Genomic DNA, 27,432 nt, shown 5'->3' with positions numbered 1-27,432 from the left:
TTTTTTTTGGTTATTTTTATTAATATATAGATTGGTAATATTCTAATTTAATATAAATAAAAATAAAGGAAAAAGGTACAAATTTTGATAATATTTAATAATAATTATTATATAATACAAAGGGATTAATTGTGATGATGATATAATAAAATTGAACAAAGATTTCGACATGAATTTAGAAAATACAAAAAATGTGGAGTCTAATTATTGGCATTTATCTAAAGAAGATATGAATTCTAATAATATTATAGATTATATAAATACGAAGAATAAAGTATATATTGATAATATAATAGATAATAATAATAGAATTGGTGATAGCGATAATAATAATAATAATAATAATAATAATAATAATAATAATAATAATAATACAATACATCCAATAATAACAAGAAATTGGCAAATAATAGATAATATTACAAATATAATTGATACAAAGGACATGATGATTAATCACTCATCAAATAATAATGATATAGATGATAATAATGGAATCTGTAATGAAGATAATTCTGAAGAATGTAAAAAAATGATTGAAGATGAAGAATCAAATAATAGATTACCATTATCTCATTTTAATAAACAAGGTCCAAGATTAGAAGATAAAAATATACTTGGAAAAACTCCAAAGAGAATAAAAATAATAAGTGAAGAAAATAATAATACAAATAGTACATCATCTTCTATACATTCAAATTGTCACTTACCTTCTTTATCATGGATAAATAATAATTTAACAAGTCCTAGATCAGAAAATCATACAATTACACCTTCTCCATTAAATCATACATATTGTCAATATACATCAACAATACCATCATCAATATCAACATCTTCAACTAGTAATATTCATAATTATCATAGAAATAGAGATATTGATACAGATGATATAGATGGTGATGATGAAATTGATGAAGATGATGGTATTACATGTGATGATGAAGATGAAGATATTGATAGAAATAATAAGAATAGAAATTTGTCATTATTTAATAATAAACAACAAAATGGTATATTTTTTATTAAGAAGAATACATCAAATAATATTAATTGTAATAATAATGAACAACAATTTAAAAGTGGTTATAAAGGTGTATCATGGAATAAAAGAATGCAAAGTTGGTTGGCATTTTGGACAGAAGGACAAAAACGTCGTAGTAAAACATTTAACTCAAAAATATATGGTTTTGAAGCAGCTAGAAGTGAAGCAATTGCATTTTTAAAAGCTAAACAAAATGAATTACAAAATATTGGTCAAATAAATAAGAAATCAAATACACAATATCTTAATGCAACAAATAATGAAAATAATAGACATAATTGTGAAGATTTTCAAAGGAAATCAATTCATTTATTATATTTACCTAATAATAATGATTATCATAATTTAGGTTATATAAATAATAATAATATTATAAATAATCATGATATGTATATTAATGGAAATCCAATTACATTATCAACAAATTGTAGAGATAATAATTTTTTACAATCATCAAATTTATTATCTACATATACATATAATAATAATATTACTGAGAAATTACCAAAGATTCCATATCCAAATATATATGATGAGAATCCTATTACACAATATTATAGTTTGCAAGAAGCACAATCAACAACACCAGCACCTATAAAATTTTATAATATAAATAATACAAATAATGAGAATATATTAATTGATGGAAGAAAAATATCAATATTAGATAATAATGATAATAATAATGAAATAAAGATTCCAACAATTACATTAAGTAATGAAATTAGTATATCAAATAAAGATAAAATAAATAACATAGATTATGATAAGTCTTTATCATCTTCAACTTCTCTTCTACAAATAGCATTAAACTCAATAAATAATAATGATAATAATAATAATATATCATGTAATATTGGAAATATAACAAATAATACTTTGCAAGAAAATAATTGTACAAGTGAAGCTATTAAATATATATGGGATAATAATGAATTATCAAAAAAAGTGACGAATGAAAATAATAAAGAAAATTGTGATTTGGATATAGAGAAATCAAAAATAAATGGTACTATAACAAAGAATGATGAGATAAATAATAATTTAATGTTAGATAAGGAAGTTAATAACTCATATAAAGATGAGGACTTTTGTAAGAATAGAATTTTTGATAATAACAATAGTTTAAATAAAATTTCAATACCATTAATTAAACCATTTGAAGAAATTTCACAATTCTATGGAGATATAAATGATGGAAATAATTGTTCAAATATATTTAATTTCAATATATTTGGAAATAATACAAATAATAACTCTCATTTAATAAGGCATATAAACTTTGATAATAAAAATAGTGGAGATAATACATTTGAATATAATATATCTAATGTAGGTAATATTTTGAATTATGATAAAAATAAAGATAAGAATATTAAAGAAAATGATATAGTTAAAGTTGATGTAGAAAAGTTGGACTCAATTGAAAATGACAACAATAATGGAATTGGTAATGGTAAAAATAATAATAATGATAATAATAATAATAATAATACAGTTACAGAAGAAGAAAATATTACAGTGGATCCTTGGTCTTTTTCAAATCATGGTTCATATATACCAATGACATATAGATTTATAAAGGCATCTGGCTCAACATGTACTGACTCATAAATATAAATCTTTAAGAAAGAATAAATTAGAATTTATTCATATCTATATATATATTATTATTAAAGGAATCAAAGTATTAAAAACTTTTTTTTTTCTTTAGATTTCTGAATACATCATTTTGGTTAGAATAAATATTCACATTAGACATTTGTTTAGCTGTTGTTTTACTAGTCTATCATTATGAATATTAATTAGTATTTCATTCTATTACAAAGAAAAATAAGAAATTATAATATTAGTAAGAAATATAATAAAGATTAATTGCAATACTTAATAGCTTACTTCATTAAATAAATTTTCTTCATTTATTGAATTTTCATTTATTTTTGAAATTTCCCAATTTACTAGTTCATTTATAAGATTAAAAAAATAGTTCTTAATGCCATCTTCACTAAGACAATGAATTGCAAATGTCTTTAATATTTGAGATACTTTAGAATATATTTCTGGGTTATTTATTATTTGATAAACCTAAAATATATAATAATTTTTATTTTTATTATTTCCTAATAATTATTTTACAAATAAAATTATTTAACAAAATTCACTTAACCAACATTTTTAAAAAATTCATTTTCATTTGAAAATCCCAAAATAAGTCCCAATTTTTTAAGAGGTAAATCATAAAATTGATGAGATCTAATTGATCTTTCTGATTGTAATATTATTGAGCCTAAAATAAAAAAAAAAAAATAAAGATCATAGATAATATAGATGATTATAATCTACATAATAATAATAAGAGAATACATAAGTTCTCTTAATATTATTTTATTAATTAAACATTACCAGATAAAAGAAGTATTCTAAGACGTGTAGACCAAGGACCAACTCCAGGAAGATCAAGGGATATTTTACTTTGATTTAATAATTTAAGCCATTTTTCAAAATATATTATTTCTTCACGACAAATATAATCAGAATTACATAATAGTTTTTTTTGAAGATCTCTAGAATATTTTTTACATGATATCTTATTAGAATCAACAATATAAACATTACTTTCAATTTTTGAATTATTTTTTATTTCATTATATAACCAACATGAAATATCAATTCGTGATTTATCAGTATAACGTCCAATAAAAAATATTTCATTTTTTTTTTTATCCCATTGACTTTTTATTAAATCAAAATACTTATTTATTATATTATTATTTTTTAATAAATTATTTATTGCATATGATCTAGCTAATTTCTCATTATTATCAAGATGATTAACATATGGTATAGCAGCAATATCCCATGTATATTTATTATTACTTGATATAGATAATAATAAACCAGGTGGATTATTATAATTATTATTATAAGTACAAATACATTGTAAACTATTAAATATATGTTCATATATTTTTAATATAGATTTATTCTTAATATTTATAACTTTTATTTTATTACATGGTATATTACATTTAATATATCCAATACATGGATGTATAAAATTAGTATTATTCATATTAATATTTATTAAAAAGTTATCAACAAATATTTGAATATAATTACAATATTTATTTATATCCAAATTATCATTATAATTAGATAGATTAAAAATATTTATTGAATTATTAAATAAAAAAAGTGATGATTTATCATTATTATAAAAATTATTAGATATTTCATTTTTTAATAAATTACGTATTTTAATTGATAAATCTGAACTTGTAATACATTTCTCTATATATGGATTTTTATCAATAGAATGCCATATTTGAGGACAATCATCATAATGTAGTAAAATATCTAAATTCTTTGTATAAATATTTTCTTTATTATTATTAATATGATTTTCATGAATAGATGAATAATAAGAATTGATTATATAAATAGTTTCATAAATATATTTTATTGTATGTTTAATATCACGAAATTTAATTTTGTTAGGTTTAATTCTATGATCTTTTACACAATATATTTCAGGTTTTAATGAATATATAATATTTTTATTTTGTCCAATATCTATTATAGGTTTATATTTTATTTTTAATCTTAATCTTATAAGTGTATTTTGAGTAATCATTGATTTATTAACAAAATTTAAAACATTATCAACAAGTTCTGTTGGACTTTTGTTATTATATATATTTTTAAAAATTTTCAAATTATCTTGTATATAATTATACCAATATATATCACATAACTTTAAGAAATATTTATTATTATAGTTAGAATAATTAAGAAAAGATAATAAATGATCTGAAGACATCCAGTCATTATATATTTTATTATTATTTATAAAATTAAAATTATCAATATCTTTATCTTTATATTTAGATCCAAAATTAAGCCTTAAATTTATTATTTGAGTATAATATATAGTTATAAATGCTAATATTTCAAAAATACTAAATATTGCAATAATTTTTTTCATCCTTAATATATATATAATTACTCATTTGTATTTATTTAAAGTTTTATATCATTTTTATTAAATTAATTAAAATATTTATAAAATATTAAAAATTATTAAGAAAAAAGGCGCCCATATTTTTATTTTTATTTTAGGCGGTTAAATATTTTTTTATTTTTATTTTTATTTTTTTTTAGATAAAAAGTTATTTAGTAGATTTATAATATGAAATATTTTGTAAAGTAGATTAATAAACAAGAAAAAAAAAGACTATATAAGATAAATATTTAAATAATTTTATTATTAGTTCAATGGATAATAATATAATAAAATCATTATATAAAAATAAACCAGATACAGTTAAAAAAATATTAAGAAAGTTAAAAAAAAAAAAATATAAATTAAATAAAATAAAAAAAAATAGAAATAGAAATGATATAATTGAAAATAAAAATAAATATGAAAATGAAGTAGATAATTTAAATGATACAGAAATAGAATATATACCTTTAGAAGTAGATAATAAACTTTTAGAATTATTTGGTAATGTTTATCAGAAATTATGTGGAGATGTAATAAACTATAATATACAAGATATTGGAGATAATGATATAATAAATGACATTAATGGTAATATAGAGAATAATGAAATATTAAATGAAATAATTTCAGAAGATATTAAATTAGATAATAAGAAAAAAGAGAAATTAACAATTACAGAATTAAAATATAAGACTAACCATCCAGAAGTTGTTGAAATTTGGGATACAACTGCTCATGATCCAGAATTATTATTAGCAATGAAATTATCTTTAGGATCTGTTAAAATACCACAACATTGGTCATCTAAAAGAAAATATTTACAAGGTAAACGTGGAATTGAGAGACCACCATATAAATTACCACCTTATATAGAATCAACAAAAATAGCAGAAATTCGTTCTATATTACTTGAAACTGATAATAAATTATCTATAAAACAAAAACAAAGACAAAAAATTCGACCAAAACTTCATAAAATGGATATAGATTATCAAGTACTTTATGATGCTTTTTTTAAATATACAAAGAAACCATTTTTGTCATTATTTGGAGATTTATATTATGAAGGGAAAGAATATGAAATGCGTTATAAAAATATAAAACCTGGAAATTTATCTAATAATCTTAAAGAAGCATTAGGGATGCAACCAAATTGGCCACCACCTTGGATAGTGAAAATGCAAAAATGGGGACCACCACCTTCTTATCCAAATTTACGTGTACCTGGTGTTAATGCACCAATTCCAAATGGTTGTGAATTTGGTTTTCGTCCTGGTGAATGGGGTAAACCACCTGTTGATGATAATGGTATTCCATTATGGGGTATATTACCTCCTGAAGATGAGGAAATTAAACAAGATGATACCCATAATATTTATTGGGGTGAATTAGAAGAAGAATATTTAGAAACTGAAACATTGAATAATGAATTAGAATCTGAATCTATTAATAATATTATAGATGATGAATCTATTATTAAAAATTCAAATATAACAAATTTATCATCTAATTTAATTTTAACTCAAACAAATCAAAAAAATATATTATCTAAATCTCATATGAACTTAAAAGATGAATTAAATGATTCAAAAAATTTATATTATACACTTGAAAAACAATCAATATCTATTGATGATAAAGGGATATTTCCATCTTCTCATATATATCATTATTCTACAGGATATAAATGATTGATATTTTAATAAAATATTAATATATATTTTAGATGATATAAACTAATAAGATAAAATATAATATATAAAATAATATAAATATATTTCATAAATATAATATTTAATTTTTTTTTTCTTTTTTTTAATTTATTTCAAAGGATAAATATTTAATATCTTATTATATTTCTAGATGAATTCAACTACATTGTTATATATTTATATATTATATTAGGTATGTTTCATTATTTTGCAAATTAATAATTGTATCAGAATTACTCTATGGTCAATTACTAAAATTATGAAATAATACACCTAATTCTTGTCACTATTTTCACAAGGTTAACTTTCTACACTTGTTGATTGACTATTTATAATATCTATTGTCTGACCCAATTTATTCTGATATAATTGAATTCTTTCACTTACATTATGTAGTAATTTACGCAATTGTCTAATTAAGTTTTTTAATTTTTCACATTCATGTTTAGTTAATGGATCTAGATTACTACCTGTACATAATGAAGACAAGTTTTTCATTTATAAAGACTTCTGAACCTCTTCTAATTCTTGTTTATAACTTAATAATTGGCTATTAATATGTCCCACTCTTGTATTTAGTTCATCAGTTGTCATTAATTGTAACATTTGATGCACATAATTATTTAATTTAATTGTTATTGGAGAATATGAAGTATTAGTGTATCCCTTATTAAATACTGCCAGTATAGGGAATAAAAAGAAACAATTTAATATGAATATCTTCAAGGTTTATATATAACATTGAGATTCTATATACCAAATCAAATTATCTAAAATATCTGAACGGATAAAAAGTACTCTAACCTAATAACACAGTATAGCGGGAACTTGTAAAATATTAAATTGGATCTATAAGATAATAAATTTTGGATACTCAAATTTATAATTACTTATCTAAGGTAAAATCTTACTTTATAAATGACTCTTATAACATTAAATATTAAAATGTTTTATTTAAGTAGTTAATATGTAATAATTTTCATATCTCTTTTTCAAAATTAGTTCTAATGGTATATTTTTTATTAATAATATTTATATTTAAGATATATTAGTATTACTTAATTTTAATATTATACTAATTCTCACTTTTAAGATTTTATCTGAAAGTGACTTTTTTAAAAATCTACTGCATGCTCTCAATTTGGCGGTAAACTAACCAGTAACTTTGTGGTATAAGTACTAAAATATATAATGGGGGGGGGTGGAGGAAAATAAAAAGTAAGGTGACTTTTTTTTTTTTTCTTTTAAATATATGGAACTCTGAGAATGTGAAATAAAAATAAAATTAATATAAGATAGGGAGAAAAGAAATTTTTAAGAATTTTAATATATGTATTGGATATATATATATATATATATATATATATATATTTGGATAGTTTTTTTTTTTTTAAATAATATTATAAAAATGGCACCTCATTTTAATAATAATAATAATAATAATATAAATAGGAGAAATAGAAGGAAAAGTAATAAACCAAAGATATATTCTAATTTACAAAGTGATGATGATGATACTTTTTGGATTAATGTAGATAATGAATATTTTTCCAAAATAGATAATAATATTTCTATTATTCTAAATTTTCATATAAAAACAGCAAAGTTTATAATACAAGAAATTAATAAATTATATAAATATAAGGATAATTTAACTGAGTCATGTAATGAAAAGGAATATAACAAAAATTTAAATGGAAGTTATTCAATTTCTAATAATTATTCCAAAAGCACATTTTTGTATATTTTAGATGGTATAAATGGATGGTTAGATCCTAACTATAATGGAGATATTTTAAATAATAATTTGAATGATAATAGATCTACTTTATTTGATAATATAGATTATATGTCATATAATAATATATTTTATGATCCATTAAAACATTCTCATAAATGGTCTGGACAACGTTTAATACCACCAAATTACAAAATTCGGAAATTATCTTGTATAAGACTTTCATTAAGTATCCCACCTTTATTTGAACCATCAGATTTTCCAGTTGAATGTTTTTATTGTAAAAATGTAAAGGAATTATTAATTAGTTTAATACATGGTATAAGTATTAATAAGTATGTAAAGAAATTAACAGATTTTAATGTAAACAAAGGTGATTTTTATGAATCTAATTATTCTGGATTAAAATCTGATTCTATTTATAATACATGTATGTTACCTGATATTATATCGGGACCTTATTGTGAATGGAATAATAATATAGATAATATGATAGGAAATGATCTTTTTGAATTTCCTGAAGAATGTAATTATTCTAATTTAAGAAATTCTTTACTTGATACGAGTGATTTATTTGAATCAGGAAATATAGAAGAATTTATGAAGAATATAAATAATGCTAAGATAATTTTATTAAATAATAAGATAGAAGATAATGATGAAATATTAAAAGTGAATAGTGATAATATTGAATATTTAAATGATTGTACTTTATTAAGAGATGTTAACATTTTAGATTATAATATAAAAGTTAATCAAGATAATATAAATAATTTATGTAATTTATCAAATACAGAGAATATAACGTTGAATATAAATGATAAAGAATTTATAGAAGAGAATAATAAAATAAATTTTAATGGTAACTTGGTAGATAATAATGTATATGAATATTTTAAAGATAATATTGTAAAGAATAACATAACTAAATATAGAGATCTACAAAAAGATTTGGATAATATTAAAGATAATTCAAGAATATATATCTCTGGAATAGATAATAATAATAATAATAATAATAATAATAATAATAATAATAATAATAATAATATAGATTTTATGAATAATAAATCTGAACCTTTAATAATGAATACTTCAACTATAATTGGTATAAGTTTACAGGATAAATCAGATTCAAGATATTTTAATATGAATAAAATTCCTGTTGAGAATTTGAAACCAATAGCAGATTTTAGATCTAATGATGATTCAAGCAGTATTTTTAGTTTTGAAAAATTATTTAATGACAGTTTTTCGAATTCAAATAATGATTTTTTTTCTAGTGATATGAAATTATATCCAAGATTTGAAAAGACATCTTCAGAATCTTCTAATTTATCATCTATTTGTAATTCAAATAATAAATATATATTTTCAGATTTATATTCTAAAAATAATATTATAGAAGATAAATTGAATTATTTAGAATATAATAAAGTTGGAGTTACTAATTTAAAGAGAGAAGATATATTAAATATGACAAGTATAGAAGATAATATTAATTTAGATAATGTTAGAATTAATGAATCTTATGAATATTTTAATGAAATAATGAATCATAAATTACAATTAGATCAGAATATAAATAAGAAAGATAATAATCAATTTATTGAAGATAATTTATTTAAATCTGAATATAATTTGGAACAATTATCATATTCTCCTAATTTATATTTACTTAATAGAGAAGTTGTATATTTAAGAGATATAATCAATTCATTAATTCATCGACTAATATATATATTAGATGAGAAAGTTAAATTATTTGATTGTATATTAAATAGAATAAAGAAAGAAATTAAACCAAATTTAAAATTTTGGAAGGATAAGGAATATGACTTGATTAAATTATATAAAAACCAAGAATTTAATAATAAATATAGTTATACGTTGCAGAGGCAAAGCATTGACTTGGAAGTAATTAGGTTAGGTTGTCTTGACTCACAGCATTTACCTAGTGAATGGCAAGAAATTGCCTTATGTTCTATTTGTGGTAATAATACTGATTGGGATGAGGATCCTATCTTTTTTTGTGATGGATGTTATCAACCAGCTCATCATTCATGTGTAAATCCTAGGAGATTAATAATAATAGATAATATTAATGATAATAATGGTGATAGGAATTTAATCGAGGATCAATGGTTTTGTGATGTTTGTATAAATATACAAGAACAATTAGGTGGTCATATACCATTAGCTTCATTTGTAATTAGGAATATTGCAGGGCCTAGAAATTTAGAGTCTCAAAATAATGCAATAAAATTAATAAATGAAAATATAAATTGGTTTATTTCACAATTAACACATTATGGTGTATTATCTTTAACTAATAAAAATCTACATAATAAAGACAATCATGATAATTTAATATTTAGATATCCTACAGGAGGTATTCATTTACCATGGGTAGAATATTGGAGGATTCCAGAATATAATGATATTAGATGTAATATAAATTCTGAATTAGATTTGATAAATAATTCTAATGATGTAATTCGAATTACTGATAAGAAAAGAGGAAGGCCAAGGAAATTTTCTAGGTCTGTTTCTTTAAATAATGACAAAGTTATTAATAATAATCAACAATATAATTTTATTGTAGTACTTAAGGAACAAGATAATAAATTAAAAAGTAGTAAATATAAAATAGATAAGAAATCAAGTTATAATTATTGGACTCCTCCATTTAATGATGTTCCATACAATTTGGCTGATATAAATGTATTTATTAGACAAATATTAAATCCAATAAAATGGTATAAGGATATAAAGAATTATTATATGATAAATTTTACACCTCCACCAGAAATAATTTCTTTTATAGGTGATAATATTTTATTTCCTAATTTAGAATTACCAGATTTAATAAGAAATTTATTATCTAAGAATATGAATGATATAAATAAACTGGATGATTTGGATAATGAAGATTATAGAATTCCATCTATATATTTAGAACATAATAAAATAATTAGAAAATTAATTAATAAAAATATAATTTTACCATTTAATAATTTAGAATTTGGAAATAATGATGTAAAGTTAGATAAATCAAATATTGATAAAATAATGATAGATAATAAAATTACAGATAATATTATAGATTCATTAAATATTTCAGATGTTTCTTCAGTAGATGGAATTTCTAATTTAGATTACAGATCTTCTATTATAAATGGATTAAAAATTTATGTAAAGGTTCCAATATGTCAATTATGTGGTTTAGATGCATATTTCCGTTCTGGTGGGATAATGAAAAAAACATATAATGGGGGCTGGGCACATATTAGATGTGGTCTTGCAACTAATGCATGTATTAATAATGATGGTACTTTATTAAAAGTTAAATATGATAATGAAAAAGTAAAGTTAAAGTGTGATATTTGTTTAAGATATGGTTATTCTCCTGTAAAGTGTCAAAAACTTAATTGTAATAGATATTATCATCTACCTTGTGTATCTTCTAATAATAAATTTATGGTTGATTGGGAAGATGGACGTCCTATTTTATATTGTTCAGTACATTCACATGATATTGCTCCAACTTCTCTTCTAAGGAAATATCAGATAAGAAGTTTACAGAAAGATTTGCAAACAATAGAAAAGTTTGATGGATCATATGATTTATTAGATAATCCATTAAATCTTCCATTAGGTGTAAGGGAAGTTCTACTTCCTGATGTTAAAGATGATATGAATACTTTGGATTTTTTAATTAAACTTGTTAACAGAACAGAATTAAATACATATAATAATAATTTCAATAATATTCAATCTAATAACTATATAATTAATAAAAGATATCCAAATAATAGGAATTCTGTTTTCCAAGAAAGTAATATTTGTAATAATAATAATAATAATAATAATAATAATGGGGATATTTTAAATAGGAATAATGAAATTTCTAATTTTAATAATATACCTTTGGGATTTATAAGTAGAATTAAGAAGTTAAATAAAGATACTTTAGATATAATAGAAGATAAAACTATAGAAAATAAAATACATAGAGAGAGTGTTACATCTTTTGGAATAGCTAATGAAATATCTATATCTGAATCAGCTATAGGATTAATGAAAAAACATTTATCAAATATTTCTAATTTTGATCAAATTAGTGAACAAAGAGATTATACAATTATGAAAGGATCTACAAAGGAATATAATTTAAATGAAGATCAAGCTAATAATATGAAGAATGTTTTTACAATGAATTATTCAACTATAAATTTGAATGGAAATAATTTAAATACTAAATATAATCAATTTAAAGGAGATTCTATAATTAATGGGAGATCAATAAATGAAGTGAATTCTTTAAATATTAATGATAATTTATCTAATTCTCAATGTAATAATATTTTAAATAAGAACAATGAAACAATAATCTTGAATGATTTAAATATAAAAGGTAATCAAAGTATACATCAAATAATTACTAACAAACTTCATAAAAATTCTGCATTTTCAAATTTATTAAACTCTAAAGATTTTATTAAATATAAATATATGAATAAATATAATTTAAAAGAAATAACTAAATCTAAAGATTTTGATGATAATTTATCAGTTACACAAAATAAAGAGTTTAGGGAATATCATCAATTATCTAATATGTCCTCATTCTATTTATATATGCCAGAGCTAGTAATGGCAGAGAGTCTAGGTAGTTTATTAGCTAGATTAACACCAATATGGAGTGGCAATGAATCATTTTGGCTAAAATGTCTTATGACATCTTCTGTAACTACAAGTTTAGGTTTATTTCAATATTCAGATTTTGAATCTGCTAAACAGCTTAATAACTCAAGAATTTTAATTGAAAGTAGTTCTAGACTGTTTGAATCTTTAATTGGAAGGACTTTGGATCCAATTGAAATGCGTTTATATCTTTGTTTAGTAAAATCGAAATTAGGTTCTGGTCCATGGATACCAATAAAGGACTATTGGAAATTATTACAAAGTAATCATCACTTTTTAATAAATAATATAAATGTTCCAGTATTTATACAAGATTTATCTTTAATCATTGAAGGTAATGAATCTTACAAGTTAGATAATAGTTTATCAGCTAATTTAATAACAAATTTAAACAATGTTGAATTACGCAATAAACGGAAATCTTCACAAGTAACACGCTTCAATGATAATGTAAGATATCACTTAAAACTTTTTTGGCCGAATATAATATCTGATTGTAATGCTAATAGCGATGTGGCCCCTTTAAAGTCAATAAATTCGGCATCTAGCTATTATACTATAAATTGGAAAAGATGTTGTCAATTATGTGGTACTTTACCAGTAAGAAATAGTAATATTTCTTCAATTAATGAAAATAATTGTAATATTTCTGAAACTATTCAATTAAAATCTTATTTGAAAACACGATTATCTAATCTTATTCAGTCTAAGAAAAATAATAATGAACAAGATCCTTCAGAAAAATCTCCTATGGTTTATTCTACTTTACATCATTGTGTTGTTTGTAATGCTGTTATATGTACATCTTGCAATGGAGCTTATGAAGGAGTAATAATAGATGATATAAAACATATAAATAGAATAAATGAAGTTTCTATAGATTATAATACTAGAAGTGGAACTCAGGCAGGAGATCAACTTAATACACAAACTCAAGTACTAACCCTAGAAAGATGTAGTGATAATTTAAATCAAACAAGTATTAACAACTATATAACTGAATTATCTACTAACTATAAGAATATTGAAAAAGTGTCCAAATCAATAGATAATATAGATAATAAACAAGTATTAGTATTGTCCAGTATTAATGATAAGAATTTGTTAATGAACAATTTTATATCAAAAAATGGTGCATATATGGAACAAAATTCTATAGATAATTGTATTTTGTATAATATAACTGCTAATCAAATTCCAAATTCATCACAGATAAATCCTTCATGTTCTAGTGAATTACACAAAGACAATACTGAAATAATTCAGTTAAACCTGAATAATCAAAAGTCTGAATTACCATTTGTATATGATAGTGAAGTAAATAATCATAATGTATATTTGAATAATAATTATTCTGATACAAAGGCAGGGAAATTTTATAATTTGGACAAATTATCCTATTTAAACAAAAATACAATGAATGTTATATCAGATACACCTTTATTGTCTGATTATAGCTCAACTTGTCAAAGATGTAAAGCTTATCATAGTGGCAAGATAAAAATACCTACTCAATGTAGATGTTGTTTATGTGGCAGATTCGATGGTATACTAGTAAATAGGAAGAAGGGGACTACTATTGATTTTGGAGGTCTGAGACAACGTAGAACTTTATTAGCAGATGGTACTATAGAACTAGATGAAGATTTTAAATTACTAGATGATATATGGATTCATCCTATATGTGCAGAATGGACTGTACCAATACGCTTTATTTTGGCTTCATTGGACAATTTAGCAAATATTGAGAAGCGTTATTTTAATAATTCATGCTATTATTGTGGATACTCTGTTGGAGTAACAATACATTGTGCTAATAATAACTGTGACAGTACATTCCATGTATCCTGTGGGCGTATGGTTGGATGTAGATTTGATTCTACTCGAAGTAAATGTAGACTTGATGCAGCAAATATATATAGACGGGTATGGTGCCTTCATCATATACCAAATAAGTCAAGTGGTATTGAAGTTGATATAAATAAATATTTGTCTAGAAAACTGGTGAATATAAATACTCAATATGCAGAGAATGAGACTTCAGTAATAGAGGATAATATAGAAGCATCAGAATTAGAAGTATTTACCACTAACCAATCTAACTCCAATTTAAATACAATGAGGACTTTGTATAATACTGATGACTATATAGTTGGTAAGAGTGATAAATTAAAGCCTATAGATTATACAGATTCACTAGATACTTCTGATAATGTCGATCTTTCAAATAAATATAATACGAACATAAAACACCCATTTGATAGAAAAAACATAAACTTTTCTATAAAGGAAGACGTAGCATTACCAACATCTGTCTGTATCAGCAATAAATTTGATGGAAGTAAAGTAAATTTAATTGACGAATTTACTATTTATCCCAATGAGGATATTAACTCAGGATATAATTCTCATAAATTAAATAATACTATAACAAGCCCTAGTTTTAATAATAAATATAACAGGACTAATTCACCTATTTTAGAAAATTCAAGCTCATATCAAGATACTTCAACTATTTCAGATATGGATTATGATTTAAATAATATTAGATTTATATTTTCTCAACAGCACTCACTATTAAGACTCTCTGCTTTTACTTACTTCGGTTTAGTCCCTGATATGGAAAATTTATGTAATTCTAACTTGGAAAATGAAAATATGAAGTCTGAATATGTTAATTGTATTTTGGCATTTGAAATTGTAATTAGGTTTTTAAATGGCATTGGAATACCTAAACCAAAGCAAATTTCAGCTTCTGGCATTAAAATACCTCGACGTAAAAGTGCAAAATTTTCAAGTATACCAAATAATAATTATTTGAAACCCACTAACTATTTTAAAAATATAAATCAAGATCACATAAAACAAAAATTAAGTAATTATTCTCAAAGTTTACTGGACAATATAGAAAGATCCAACATTCAATATTTAAATTCAAAGCCAAAATATTCAATAAATTCTTCAAGTAAAGATGATAACTTCTTGATAAAAGCTGTCAATTATGCAGATCATAATAATAATCACAATAATTCGGAAATACCAGGTTATTTATCTAATAGTTCGAATGAATCATATAATTATACCAATATAGGACCAAACTGTAGTTCTCTTAATAATCACCTTGTTGGACCGAATAATTTGAACCCTGAATTAGAGTGTAGTAACATTCTAAACCAATCTGATATTATTACACTTTCATCCTGTAGAGGTAACTACAATATACCAGCTAATATCAATGTAAATGTAAATTCTCTTAGTAATCAGGATTTTATTAATAATTCAAGACAAGCAAATAGTTCAACTTTATTCAAGGAAACTAATTCAAGTACTGAAATAACTGAAGATGTCTTTCATAAAAAGGATCAAATAAATAAAGGTAACCAGGAAACATGGATAAATAAATCAGGAGAATCTTCAATTTACAATGGTGAACTAAAAGCTTCTATAGAAAATATTGTAAAAGATTGTATTCCTAAATGTACTCATGTAAATAAAGATGTTTTAATAAATAACGATGATATAGAATTACAAAACCAAATTTCTGATAGTAAATCTACGTCTAAATTAGAGGCTAAGGGTAATACTTGTATGGATAATATAAATTTAACTAATAATTCAAATAATTCACATTTAACTGAAGAGAAAGAATCTCAAGATCAGAATCCTGTAGATTATATATGCGAACCATGTGGCCAAGCATATTTACCTTCTTACTCAGAAGATGATAATTTTATGAATTGGATATGCTGTGATTCTTGTGAAAATTGGTACCACTGGGTTTGTGTTGGTATCAACGACATAAATGTTCCTAAAGAAAGAGAACCTTTTTACTGTATGAAGTGTTTAAATAAAGGAATAATAGACAATAGAAAAGGAACATTCAAGTTATCAAGTAGATCCAAAGGCAACTCAAGAAACACAAATAGGAAAAGCAACCTAAAGAGATCATCAGATATAGCATCTAATACTATAAATATTAACAAATTTGATAATATAGGTCAGAATTTACATGAATATGAGGATAAATTGTATATTAATGATCATGTAAGTAAAAAGAATAAATTTGAAGTACTAAGTTTTGAAAATATGAAGTTAATTCCAATGGATAGTTCCCAGGCTAACTCTTTTAATACATCTAACTCATATGAAATAATAAAAAGAATTAAAAAGGTCAAGAAGAGAACAAGTCTAAAGAACCAGAAAAACGAATTTGACATTTCAGATAAAAAATTATATGTAAAGTTAAACAATATTAATAGGATAAATAGCAATTCGAGTCATCTCTGTAGAGAAAATACTCAAGCACTTAATATAATACAAGAAACAACAATAACTGAGGAGAAAAGTATAGAGAAATCAGATGAAGTATCGGATCAACTTATCAACTCAGATCTCAAATTGGGGGATAATGGAACTAGTCAAAAAGTATCAAATAAGACTATTGAGAAAACCAATACAGATGAAATTGGAGATCTTCACTCTTCTAGTGCTAATTGTACTCCAGTCCCTGAATCTAGGGAATCAGTATATTCAGATTCTATTGAACCAAAATTAAGCAATACTAGATATATTAGACGTACACCTGGGATAACGGAGAAGTAAATTACGAAAGTAAATAAGATAATGTAAATTTATAAATAAGCAATTAACTTAGGAATACCTTATAATTATTGCAAAAGTATAGTAATTAGAATATGAAGGTACCCCTGTCTATCTTCTGACTAGACAATCTTCAGCGATAGTCAATTTCTGTTTTAAATTCACAGCTTCATCTTCTATTGACTGTAGTGTCAATTGATGTAGATTCAAAATCTTGACAATTTGATTTAATGGGTTTGGATATATTTTCTCATGTACACTATTTAAATGACGCATTAGATTATCTACTTGTCCTTCTATTTCTTGTAGTTCAGTACTCAGAGCATTTGCTCTTGCTGCTGATATCCTCACATTTTGATATTGAGCATTTGAAGTGTCACTACTTACACCTGAACCTAAATTTGTCTCTAATTTTCTAGATAATGACTCTTCAATATTTCTGAGCATACTAGCCAAGCTGTTTTGTTGTTGGGCAATTTGATCAATTCTATTATCCATAGTTTCTTGGCGAATTTTCATTTCTTGTTGATCCGATCTTATTGAGTATAATAAAGTTGTGTATGTTATTATTGCTTTGTCTACTGCCAATACATCTGATGATGCCTTATTAAATAATTTAACTTGCTTAGCTAACCTACTTTCCCAAGATTTTAAAACATCATCAACTCTTTCATGTTGTAATGAAGCTCCTGTAGATACATCTAATTGTAGTGCTGTTGATAACTGACCTGAATTGTTTGTGCCTTGAGTATTATTTGTATTAGTATCATTCTTGCTATTTATAGGAGCTATATCAATTTTTGCACTGGTTTCACTTTTTGCTTGAGACTCTATACCTGATATACTCGATAATGTGCTAGAAAATAAGTTGGAATTATCACTTGCCAATTTATTTGATTCAGAGTTAGTTGAAGCACTAGGTAAGCCCATAGTTCCATAAGAATTCCCCGATAAACTTTTTGTATTTGCACCAGTAAATAGTGAATTTTGATCTATCTTATTATTTGAAGATGCTGTGTTTGATTGTCCAAAAAGATTACTTGTTGGATTATTTAGTGAAGATGATGGGTCATTAGAGCTAGTGACAGTAGTATCAGGTGAAGCTTTATTATTTATTCCATTCACATTTAAACTATTAGAGAAATTGCTATTCAAATTTGTGAGAGATAATCCTGGAGCAGTGCTATCAGAATTACTAGTAGATAAATTAGATGATCCAAAAAGATTATTCCCTGAATTCAGGGTCCCCACACTCTGTATATTATTTGTAGAACCAAATAGTATAGTATTAGTACTAATACCCGTGCCAGCCTGATTATTTAAAGTACTTTGACCAAATAGTGAAGGCTTGTTATTATCCACAGTTGTACCAGTATTAGAGGTCGTTGGTGGATTCATTGAGCTAATTGCTGAAATCTGAGAAGATGTAGTATTGGTGCTCTGTAAACCAAGTCCAGGACTTTTTTGCTGCCCAAATAAGTTTAATCCTTTTTGTTGTTGTTGATCAGTACTAGCTAGTGTAGAATTAAGTCCAGATCCCAATAACCCATTCTGTAAATTTAAAGAACTATTTGCTCCTATATTACCAAACAGGTTTGTTGAACTTGTACTACTCTGATTAGCTGTACCAAATATAGAAGTTGAATTTGCATTAGATACAGTATTTGTACCAAAATTAAAAGGTGTCTTATTATCACTAGATGTATTGAGTGAAGTATTGCCAAATATATTTGTCGTATTATTGGTTGGGCCAAACATTTCTACGCTCAGTAATCAAAGACCCTATTTTATGAAAGGCCCTATCAAACTTAATAAGTAAATAAATAAAGATCACAATAATAATACTATACAGTAATTACTATATATTAGTTACTACTATATAAACTAGAAATAGTGTATTTTTTTTATTTCCCAATACTACTAATATAAGGGACGTAGTAAAATATATCAATAGCGCGGTTTATCAAATAGAGCTAAAAAATAATTGTCCAATAATTTTAGTGTGAGGTTGTTTAGAAATATTTATACACTACAACCTGTACTGTTCATAACATTATAAAAGTAAAAAGTTAAATTTGAGGTTTGCAAGTATAACTAATACTTGTTCCACTTAAAGTGCATCTTACATATACCCCGAGATGTTAAATGAGACACTTCAATACCATCTTGATATTGAGCCAAATATCCAAATTCAAAATCCTACTGATTCAAATACAAACTTATACTTAAATCCCCCTACTGGAGACAATTCTAGAGCTATAAATGGAACGAAAGATATCTTATATTATGGTTTGGTATCTATTCTAGTTATCACTGTAATATTAACATACTACAAAGGTATTAATGGGATATTCTTGATGCTATTTGGGATAAGTCCAGCAATATTAATAATCCACATGTTAATGCGTAATCACAATTGTCTGTCAATAAATATATTATTTGACATGTTTCTTACAGGTGCAACTTTGTCTATCATTCTAACATTTATTATGGAAAGGATATTATTACTAACATGCCGAAAATTTTATGGAACTTGTTTAGTTGATAACATTAAACTGATATCAAACAAACTTACAGAAAATACAGTTAATAATATTTCCGGAATCTCATCCTCATATATTTATAATTTAATTTGGTGTATGAGCAAGATTATTATCTTTTATGTAATAACTATTGGTATGGTTGAAGAAATATTTAAACTAATATCAACCAAACGAATTAAGGTAAACATATCCGATATAAATTCTCTCAATTCATATTGGTGGAGATATATTAGATCACCTAAAGCTTATGTAATTGCAAATATAGCATCTGCTTCTGGATTTGCAACTGTAGAAAATATAAAATATCTATTTAATGCAGTAGATAGATTTTATTTTCTCTTATTAATAGCTTTGATTAGAGGTATATTATCAATTCCATTCCATATATGTACAACTGGATATGCTTCTATACTATTAGCTAAATATATTTATAGGGATTTCAATTCCACTAGCACACTTGTGGCTCAAGATAATTATGTACAAGTTGAAGATGATAATACAGAAAGTACATTCTGTACTATAGTAGGAAATAATAATCAAATAAATTCACAAACACTAGCCACAAATAACAGTATTAGTTCGAGATTTGAACCTGGAATTGCCATAAATTTATTATGCGTTTTACCAAGTAGTATACTTCATGGAATATATGATGCATGTCTAATCATGATTCTCATGATTGAACCATGCCAAAATACATGTTCTGAAGTAAGCTTTATTAATGGAAACAAACAATCTGTAAATCACTTACTCAAAAGTAGCTTAAATTGGAAAAGTAAAGTATATCAGTATATTAAGCCAGTATTTAGTCATACATATAAAAGGTTAATTGAACTTATTTCATTTCTTAACAGTGCATATCCACAATATGATATAGATTCAGATTACTTATATTCCAAAATATATAATGACCATTATACAAATTTGGTAAATATAATCTCTACTTTCTGCTTAACAGCAACTACTTTATCACTAATTTTATGTATAACATTGTTCTTTTATGAATGGAGACGATACTCGCAGATAAATCATTAGTCTCAAATATTTGGTTAAATACTCCAATATGATATATATTCATATGAGAATATCTAGATGATTAAATAGAATAACTCCTTACTAATTTTCAATGATAGATTGATTTAATATTCCCGGAAATTTAGTCTCAAATTCTAAAAGAGTACTAGAAAGAATATCCCCAGGTAATATATTTTCAGATGTAAGTTTGGAATCTTGTATCTTCTTAGTGAGAATCCTTCGCCATAATTTTGCTCCCTTTAATCTACAAAGTACCCCAAATACTGGTTTTAAACAATTAAATAGCTCACCTATAGAAAATTTATTTGGCACATTATCAATAATATCTAAATGGATATTGGAATTAGTTAAATTAATGTCATTGTTCTTTTGATGGTATTTATTATTATTTCTTGGTTTTAATTGATTTAGATATTCAATATAACTTTCAATTAAAACCTTGCGATTTAATGATGTTCTAGGTGCTTCCGAATTATAAAATCTCCTATCTACATTAGCTAATATACATGGATTATTCATTACTTCACGTCCAATCATAACTCCATAAAGTGGCAAACCATTCTTTAATTTTCTTGCCCTCTCTATTACCTCACTATTATAATCAGTTATAGTATCAGAATTATCATCTACTTTTGCCCTTTTACTTAATTTTTCAATAGCTAAATATTTATCATTATATTCGGGAGTATAAGATTCCCCTGTATCTTTGCAGGTTGGTTTCCATACTCCCCATAGTAATTCTTCAGCTTTATCTAAGCTGTCTATACCGCCATTAATTACAAAGTCGAGATGAGGAAAGTCACAAACTAATTTATAAACCCAGGTGTATTTCAGTGGTGGTATTGTCCGATTTTTCTGTGGATTTAGACCATCCAACCAAGCCTTCCTGGAATGTATTATGTAACATGTAGCACCAAGAAAATTCTCTTCAGATCCAACATCTTGAGATTTGCCTATTCTTGAAGTTGTGCCAGAAACTACTGATATGAAATTATGCAAGATATCATATGAGTCACAATCATCTACACCAATTCTAGTTTTGACAGATATCCTGGTATTAAGAGACTTAATTCGGTGATTCACAGTATTTACAATCTCAGCAACCAAGTCGGGATCCTTATACAGATATGCTCCGAAATTCCCCTTACCGGCAACTCTTTGAGATGGACAACCGACATTTAGATTAAATAATCTAAAGCCATACTTTATAGCTATCTCGATAGCATCTGCAACTTTCGTTGGATCACTTCCTCCTATTTGTAATACTATAGGTTCATCTACATCACTTTTCTGTAAGGAAGTTTCCTTAAGTAATATTGCCCTATCAGGATCATTATGACAATAAATAATTGTATCACTTACTACCATTTCAGTCCATAACTGAACATTAGTAGATAATAATCTACAGAAATGGCGGAAATGTATATTTGTAACATCTAGCATTGGAGCAACAGATATCCATGGATATTGCCTATCAGCAGAGTTAATCATCAAACCTATTTGTTCCTTGGAAATAAAGTAATTATATAAATAGTTGTGAAAGTACTATTGAAAAATTAACAAATTTAAGACATAAATATAAGGTAAGAATACTTAGTGTAGAGAAACCGCCTTACAATGTAATAACTTATAAAATTTCAATGCTGTAAGTATATTTCCAAGAGTTGAATAGTTCAAATTGCTGTATTATCTTTAATATTATATATGGGATCTATAGAGAATTTTTCTTTGTTCACTGAATATTCTCCGGAAGCAGATACAAAATCCAATAAATCGAAGGATTCTTCGAATTTTATTGATGAGGAGATATCATTTTCAGTTTGAAAACCTTTATTACCTTCAATTGAACTGATTTTATAGATATCTTTTACATCTACTGTCGTATAATTAGGAGATGGAGGACTTTCTTCAAAGTCAATGAGTTGGTTATGACCATAATTTAAAAGATCTTCATTTCTATTTAAATGTGAGTCATATTTATATTTTATTGGTATACTAGAGATCTCATTATTATCTATAGATATATTAGGAATAGTTGGGATTAAATTAAGAGATATATCGTCATGATAACCATTTGAAGTGTCGGGTATTTTTGAGAATACTGATTGATTTGATTGAATGGACTTACTTCTTTCATCACTAAGGTTTAATATTTGCGTGTCATTAGACACTTTACCTTTAAAGTTACTATCTACATTTAAGTAGCCATTATTTTTATCTAGATCTTGGCTGGATTTATATTCCAATTTCGATGTACTTTTTACATCTAAATTACAGGAGATTTGCAATTTCTCTGGTAAATAACTGTTCCTCTGCTTACTTTCTCTATAAATATGTACATCCTCATTATATTCTACTTTAGGTTCACATGCTGAAATATCTCTATCAATGTCACTATTGCATAGTATATCTTTTCTTTTTATACCGGATATATCTGAATTAGTATTGCTTGAGTTGAAATCTGGTGAATTTACACCAAGAAAATCATTAAATTCATCATCAAATAAGATATCTGTTCTAAGATCCTGATAATTTCTTGTAGTTTCATTGTTATTTAAAGAGTGTTCAATAGATGACTTTGAAGGTTCAGAATTATTTATTGAAATAAGTGGACTAATAACATTTGATTGTAAAGTAACTTCACTATCCTGTGACAAATTGAAAAGGAAACCTTTCTTGTATTTCTGAGTAGTATTTTGATTATCTAAGTAAATTTCACTAACATGATGGACATTATCGTCTTTACTAGTATTAATTAAGCTAGGAGCATTTGTTTTAGCTAGAAGTGGTGAGGAATTACCATCAATTAGGTCTTCATAGATCTCTTCACTTTCATTATATGTTTGCAATTTGTTATCTTTATATTTAGTAGATTCATAAGTATTATGACGAATGTTATCATTATATGAATAGTACCAATCAGAAAGTGCCACATTTTCAACAAGTACATCTTGGCTCATATCTATAGGAACTTTCTGATTTGATTGATGTTCATCATTGGGAAATTCTGAAGAATTCTCCCATTCATCATTACTAATAGAAAATAAGTCATTCAAATGCTTCTCATCTCTAACATATTTAGAATTGTATTTAATCCTAGAGGAGGCAATATCTAAAGTTTTATCAATCAGATTGATATCATTATAATTGCTCTCATCAATACTAGCATTATTTATACCTTCATCATTTCTTCTACTTATAAATAATGGAGGATGCAATCTAGAAATCTCCTCTTGTTCATTCTCGGACCACCGATTTGCTTGATTATCCATTAATTCGTTCCAATTCTTTTTAAAATTACTATCATGTTGGTTAGAGTCATGTAATATATTTTCTCCATAAGAGACATATGAAAGATCTGCATCTGGATCATTAATCATCTCATCATTTTCAATTTCACTATTCCACATATTGTTGCGTTGTTTACTATTTCTTGTTGCCAGTTTGGCTGCAATTTCCTCTGCAGAAAGTGGTGTCGCTACCAATTCATCCACAAAATCATCATCTACTAGTAGAGAGTCAATTTCATACTCTGTACGATCATTTTTAGACTTGTTTATACCACGATAGTGCAAACCTACATTTGTTCTAGGACCACCAGATAAAAATGACACGCAGTTACATAGTGATGAAACAGTCCGAGCTAGAATAAATTGGATCATGTATATTTATCCAAAATATTTATCAGCTAAAAGTAGGTAGGCTATATTTAGCAACCTTTAATATTATATTCAGCCAGCTAGAGCTAATTTAAAGAATATTTACAGCAATGTTTGTAATATTCATAAACCTTAATTCACACTTAAACAGTTTGTAACAAGTTGCCCGCCTAAAATGCAAGCGGTTTTATAGGCGCAATGTAATTTCGCACTATGAGGTACTGTCTCCACTATCAATAACTTATTTTATTCAATAATAATTTAAGATATCTCTTTTGTTTGCGGTTAGTTGAATAAAGTAGTACTGGTATATACTCACTTATTTCTTTCTACAAGAATAATTAGAGGAATTTATTTTATAGACAAATTGTTATCTACAGTATATTACTAGTACCTTCTATTAATATATTTAGGTATACATAGTGGTCTGTAATATGTAAGACTCGTCAATTTCTTGTAAAATTAGGAATAATGTAATTATCACTGATGACAAGAGTATTCGTTTCTCAACATTCGCAGTATTATACTGAAACAGAGATCTTTGATTTGCGCTCAAAGACTCTTTGATGGATTCCTTAGATGTCTGAGATAATTACATTATCTTTACAATATGCATTTATATTAAGCACCTTTTAATCCGTTAATTATACTAATCAGGTAGTTGACGTTCATGCAGGTGCCATATAAACTGACAACTAGAATTGGGTAGTTATAACTTCCTGTTTTCCTTTACATCTGCAGTATTTGCACTTGTGAATCTTAACAGGCAGTGTAAACTATCCACCTTGTAAGGTAGTATTATATTAGTCAGCTTATTGGCTATTTAAATATTTAACTAACCTTTCAAGAAGTACACTATTGTCTCACATCACTTCATGACATTATCACTAAGATATAGATAATATATTGTTATATCGTTATTCTATATTTAATTTCGGAGTAAAATCTATATATTTATTTGTGATGGATTTATACTCCAAATCTCCTTATTTCATCATGTTCATGATATCTATTATTCTCTATTTCCTTCATAAGTTCTGATCTAGACTGAATATGGACAAATTGTTCAAAGTCTCCAATTAATGCAGTTGCTAACCCCTCAGTTACAGATGCAAGGAAATTTAATAATCCAAATAAAGGACATATTGCAATCCGAATTAGTGAGAATATTAGAGCAAGTGCAAAATTCATTTTCTTTTTTGTTTTTCTAAAAGTATCTGTGGGAGTTTTATAAAGTAATATCCACGGTGTTATAAATGTATCAATTAAGAACCCAAGAATTCCATTCCAGATCGCATCTAAGATGCTATTTGGACGTGGTCTCCTTCCTCCTAATAATTTATGACCAAAATTAAATATGACCGATGCTGTTTGAAAGGTACCACCAAGGAAATATCTAAAGAAGTGTATAAAACCAATCCTTAGTCCTTGAAACAAACCCTCTAAGCTAGATAGTTCAGGATCACTTAATCCACGATGGACCTCAGTTATAATAGCATAAATTCCACGTTTTAATCCAGAATATATTGCAATCAAATGAGATACGCCTACAGATGGTAATACACGTCTTTTAAATTCTCTTGAATAAGATGATAATAAGAAATGAAAAAATTCAGCAAAATCAGCAACGAGAGCATCTTTCTTTAAAGGATTTACATTTAGTATCATATGTGGTGTATCTAGAGGTAAAATGTTCATAAATAGTAGTGCTTCAGATGTTAATGTGTCTATATTAATTGTATCATCTGATGTCCTTATAGATATGGTGACTGCAACATCGCTAATTTCCAATGTTCTAATATACATTGGTCGACCAATTCTTAGTTGTTCCCAAGGTGTCCTTGTTATATACATTGGTAAGCTAAATCCACCAGAAACATAACAGATTAAAGGGCCAAACCTATTTTTACGTAGGTTATTTTGCTGACTAAACTGAATCATTGATGGTTTTTGACGAGTCGAGCTCATCCATAAAACTTTTTTTCTTGAATCAGCTATGTTGGTCATATTTTCTATTTCCTTAAAAACCATAAAGTATAATGACTGTACAACAAGACGCTCCAAATTACAGCTAATAGGAGATACTGTTATAACTATTTTGTCGAATATTGGAGCATATATTGGATTCATCAATGAATGAGCAATTGTTAATGATATAAATCTTGAATTATTTGAGTTGTTAGACTTAGTTGTTTCACCATTATGATCATAAACTTCTATATTATCATCATTTATACTTACTTGAAGATCTTGATTTTCATTTGTATCATTTTGATATTTCTCTTTCTTTTCTGCTTGAGTTTTTACTTCCTCAGTATTTCTCTCTATATAGTTTGCTTTAAGAGATAAATTATGAGATAACCTATTATTTAAAGAAGATAATCTTTT

The 27,432-nt window shown here is 25.1% G+C and overlaps 8 protein-coding genes across 8 annotated transcripts; 4 read left to right on the top strand and 4 right to left on the bottom strand.

Annotated features, from left to right (window-relative positions):
* Window positions 1–169: 169 nt before the first annotated feature.
* Window positions 170–2,659, top strand: cand_003450 (AP2 domain-containing protein; the record flags this gene model as incomplete). Its single annotated transcript, XM_067210591.1, has 1 exon — window positions 170–2,659. One exon carries the CDS (start codon window positions 170–172, stop codon window positions 2,657–2,659), a length of 2,490 nt encoding a protein of 829 aa, XP_067067144.1.
* A 135-nt stretch (window positions 2,660–2,794) lies between these two features.
* Window positions 2,795–5,030, bottom strand: cand_003440 (uncharacterized protein; the record flags this gene model as incomplete). The annotated part of the gene is made up of 4 exons (XM_067210590.1): window positions 2,795–2,863; window positions 2,942–3,130; window positions 3,217–3,332; window positions 3,449–5,030. The coding sequence occupies 4 exons, from the start codon at window positions 5,028–5,030 to the stop codon at window positions 2,795–2,797; spliced, it is 1,956 nt and encodes a 651-aa protein (XP_067067143.1).
* A 290-nt stretch (window positions 5,031–5,320) lies between these two features.
* Window positions 5,321–6,742, top strand: cand_003430 (PSP family protein; the record flags this gene model as incomplete). Its single annotated transcript, XM_067210589.1, has 1 exon — window positions 5,321–6,742. One exon carries the CDS (start codon window positions 5,321–5,323, stop codon window positions 6,740–6,742), a length of 1,422 nt encoding a protein of 473 aa, XP_067067142.1.
* A 1,429-nt stretch (window positions 6,743–8,171) lies between these two features.
* On the top strand, window positions 8,172–17,810 carry cand_003420 (PHD-finger domain-containing protein; the record flags this gene model as incomplete). Its single annotated transcript, XM_067210588.1, has 1 exon — window positions 8,172–17,810. One exon carries the CDS (start codon window positions 8,172–8,174, stop codon window positions 17,808–17,810), a length of 9,639 nt encoding a protein of 3,212 aa, XP_067067141.1.
* A 108-nt stretch (window positions 17,811–17,918) lies between these two features.
* On the bottom strand, window positions 17,919–19,565 carry cand_003410 (uncharacterized protein; the record flags this gene model as incomplete). Its single annotated transcript, XM_067210587.1, has 1 exon — window positions 17,919–19,565. One exon carries the CDS (start codon window positions 19,563–19,565, stop codon window positions 17,919–17,921), a length of 1,647 nt encoding a protein of 548 aa, XP_067067140.1.
* A 380-nt stretch (window positions 19,566–19,945) lies between these two features.
* On the top strand, window positions 19,946–21,385 carry cand_003400 (uncharacterized protein; the record flags this gene model as incomplete). The annotated part of the gene is made up of 1 exon (XM_067210586.1): window positions 19,946–21,385. One exon carries the CDS (start codon window positions 19,946–19,948, stop codon window positions 21,383–21,385), a length of 1,440 nt encoding a protein of 479 aa, XP_067067139.1.
* Window positions 21,386–21,466: 81 nt separating this feature from the next.
* Window positions 21,467–22,876, bottom strand: cand_003390 (dihydrouridine synthase family protein; the record flags this gene model as incomplete). Its single annotated transcript, XM_067210585.1, has 1 exon — window positions 21,467–22,876. One exon carries the CDS (start codon window positions 22,874–22,876, stop codon window positions 21,467–21,469), a length of 1,410 nt encoding a protein of 469 aa, XP_067067138.1.
* Window positions 22,877–23,058: 182 nt separating this feature from the next.
* Window positions 23,059–25,047, bottom strand: cand_003380 (uncharacterized protein; the record flags this gene model as incomplete). Its single annotated transcript, XM_067210584.1, has 1 exon — window positions 23,059–25,047. The coding sequence occupies one exon, from the start codon at window positions 25,045–25,047 to the stop codon at window positions 23,059–23,061; it is 1,989 nt and encodes a 662-aa protein (XP_067067137.1).
* Window positions 25,048–27,432: the final 2,385 nt, after the last annotated feature.

This window comes from Cryptosporidium andersoni, assembly GCF_001865355.1.
Source record: "Cryptosporidium andersoni isolate 30847 chromosome Unknown contig_47, whole genome shotgun sequence".
In the NCBI taxonomy this organism is placed as follows: domain Eukaryota; phylum Apicomplexa; class Conoidasida; order Eucoccidiorida; family Cryptosporidiidae; genus Cryptosporidium; species Cryptosporidium andersoni.
The sequence above is the reverse complement of the archived record's forward strand: the minus strand, read 5'-3'. Positions and strand labels throughout refer to the sequence as shown.